General features: G+C 62.5%; 1 protein-coding gene across 1 annotated transcript in view; it reads right to left on the bottom strand.

Moving 5' to 3' along the window:
• Positions 1 to 23: 23 nt before the first annotated feature.
• The window catches only part of FBXO46 (F-box protein 46), a 729-nt gene continuing 240 nt past the window's right edge, over positions 24 to 512 (bottom strand). Inside the window, exon 2 of the mRNA XM_009883527.1 lies at positions 24 to 509. Coding sequence (XP_009881829.1) covers positions 24 to 509 — 486 coding nt within the window. The remainder of the gene's footprint in view (positions 510 to 512) is intronic.

Raw genomic sequence — 512 nt, 5'->3', positions numbered from 1 at the left:
CGTCCCCGACAGCACTTGTCCCTTCACCTGCTGTCATCACGCCGGGTGGCCGGGTGTACCCAGTTGTTATCGTGCAAGCCCACCCTGCAACCGGGCGCCTCCTTATCGGGTCTCCGGCAGCACATCCAGTAGGATCGGCCGTAAGGCAGGTCGTGGTGGTAGGGCTTGGGGTGCCACCGGCACAGGGACACGTCCCCCTTCTCATAATGCTTCTTGCACTGCTTGCAGGGGTCGTCGCGGTAGAGGGGGTCGCGGTTCCAGCGGGAATCGGTGGCCTGCACCCCAAAGGTCTCGATGATGGACTTGAAGTAGTGACAGGAGCACTTGAGGGCGGCCAGCGCTTGGGTGGGCAGGTAGCTGAAGATCTTCACCATGACGTGCTCTGGCAGCAGGAGCATGTACTGCCGGGGCTCCAGCAGCCGCTGGATCTTGAAGCGGATCTCCAAAAAGTCGTGGGAGACGTGACGGTACAACCGGCAAAGCGAGGGGTCGGGGATGGCTGACGGCTCCTC

The sequence above is a fragment of the Charadrius vociferus genome, unplaced genomic scaffold (assembly GCF_000708025.1).
Source record: "Charadrius vociferus isolate BGI_N301 unplaced genomic scaffold, ASM70802v2 scaffold3304, whole genome shotgun sequence".
Classification (NCBI taxonomy): Eukaryota; Metazoa; Chordata; class Aves; order Charadriiformes; family Charadriidae; genus Charadrius; species Charadrius vociferus.
The sequence above is the reverse complement of the archived record's forward strand: the minus strand, read 5'-3'. Positions and strand labels throughout refer to the sequence as shown.